At 32.9% G+C, this 1,862-nt stretch overlaps 1 protein-coding gene across 1 annotated transcript; it reads right to left on the minus strand.

Moving 5' to 3' along the window:
- Window positions 1-210: 210 nt before the first annotated feature.
- On the minus strand, window positions 211-1,770 carry LOC105315982 (P protein-like; the record flags this gene model as incomplete). The annotated part of the gene is made up of 3 exons (XM_011410767.1): window positions 211-315; window positions 1,117-1,304; window positions 1,607-1,770. Coding segments are annotated over 3 exons (457 nt in total), but the record flags the coding sequence as incomplete, so codon positions are not given.
- Between the last annotated feature and the right edge of the window lie 92 nt (window positions 1,771-1,862).

Consider the following 1,862-nt stretch of genomic DNA (forward strand, 5'->3'; position numbering starts at 1 on the left):
CAGACTTCAGGAGAGTCTGCTAACTTTATGATTACTGGAATCTGATAAGATAAAATACATCACACAAGGGAAATTAAAAAAATATACAAAAATATACTGTCTCTCTCCCTCCCTCCCCTCTCTCTCTCCCCCCCTCCCTCTCTCTCTCTCTCTCCGTCTCTGTCTCTGTCTCTCTCTCTTTCCTTCTCTCTCTCTCGCTTTTTCTCTTACCATTGCTTGTGTGAATGGTATATTATCAATGAATGAAGACGCTATAGCTGATACCCATAAAACTAGCACTATTGCTACAAGTAGCTGCTTATCTTCATCTACTTGCTATAGAAAAGAGAGAGGCAATCACAACTTGCAGGCACACATACACATAATGCATCAGAAAGAATTATAAAATGGAGAATCCTCTCCTTTTCATTTTGGGCAAAATTTGGCCTGAGATCATGTCTGATTTTGAAGCAACTTTATAAATTTGTAAAAATCCAATTTTGATCAGAATTAGTTCAAACTTTCTACACAACATAAGTATATACACATATATTTATCAGAAAAAATTATAAAAATAAAGAATTCTCAAATTTTCAATTTTAGCAAAATTTGGCCCAGGACAGTGTACTATAGTACAGGGACTTTGGCCCCATTTTGAAGCAATTTAAAAAATTCATAAAAAATCCAATTTTGATTGGAATTAGTTCAAACTTTCTACACAACATAGGTGCATGTATATGCATCAGGAAAAAATTATAAAATGAAGAATTCTCAACTTTTCAATTTTGGCAAAATTTGACGTGGGACCCTGTACTATAGTACAGGGACTTTAGCCCAATTTTGGAGCAACTTTAAAAATTCATAAAAAATCTAATTTTGATTGGAATCAGTTTAAACTTTTTAAACAACATAAAGACATGTATATGTATGACATAGCTTCAAAATGCTACTTTAATACGTTTATTTACCATGCAACTGTATATCATAGCTACAATAAACCCATTGTGTTAATATTAGAATAATTCTTGAAATGCTTATCACAGTCAAAATTGATTCAAATAAAAATTTTAGATTAGGCTAGTACATCTAAAGTCCACATACTCCAGTATTCTTTAATTTATACCTTATAAAACATACCTTGATAATATCAACTGTTATTCTTCCAATAAATTCCATGAGTCCAAGTTCAGCAAGCCCCTCCATTAGTACAAACAGACCAGCAAAGAACAAGAGTGTGCCCCATTCAACTTTATTCAGTATAGCCTCCAGCTCTTGTATATCAGCCAGTATCAGCAACATCAGAGCACCAAATATTGCTATCCAGCCTATGTACATATCAAGATAAATGCACATTATTAAATACACATTGTAGCTGTAAGATAACCAAGCATGATGTAATTATAGCTACTACAAACAGAAGACTCATTAACAATGTCAAGTACTACTCATATCAAGATAATTATACATTATTAAATACACATTACAGCTGTAAAGATAAACCTAGCGTGATCTAATTTTAGAAAAGTGTTACTAAAAATAGAGGTCTCATTAACAATGTAAGATACTACATGTATGCAATGTACAATCATCAATGCTGAATGATCTATACATAGGTTAATTATCCTACCTAGGTTTAGCTCCACTCCTGGTATAAAATGAGAAAAAAAGAACATCAGTATGACAACTATTAGTACGACAGTTGACTTGAAGAGAAGGAAACGGTCTGTTATCTTATAGCGACTCTCCAAGTCCTCAAGGTTCTTCTTCCAAAGATCTATAGATGAGCGTATACTAAAAAAAGAGAAAAAGAAGTGAATAAAAGATGGAATTAATAGTGTGAAAATAAAGGAAAAATAGATGAGAGAGAGAGAGAGAGAGAGGGA

Source organism: Amphimedon queenslandica, unplaced genomic scaffold (genome assembly GCF_000090795.2).
Source record: "Amphimedon queenslandica unplaced genomic scaffold, v1.1 AMPQUscaffold_6375_Cont21665, whole genome shotgun sequence".
Lineage (NCBI taxonomy): Eukaryota > Metazoa > Porifera > Demospongiae > Haplosclerida > Niphatidae > Amphimedon > Amphimedon queenslandica.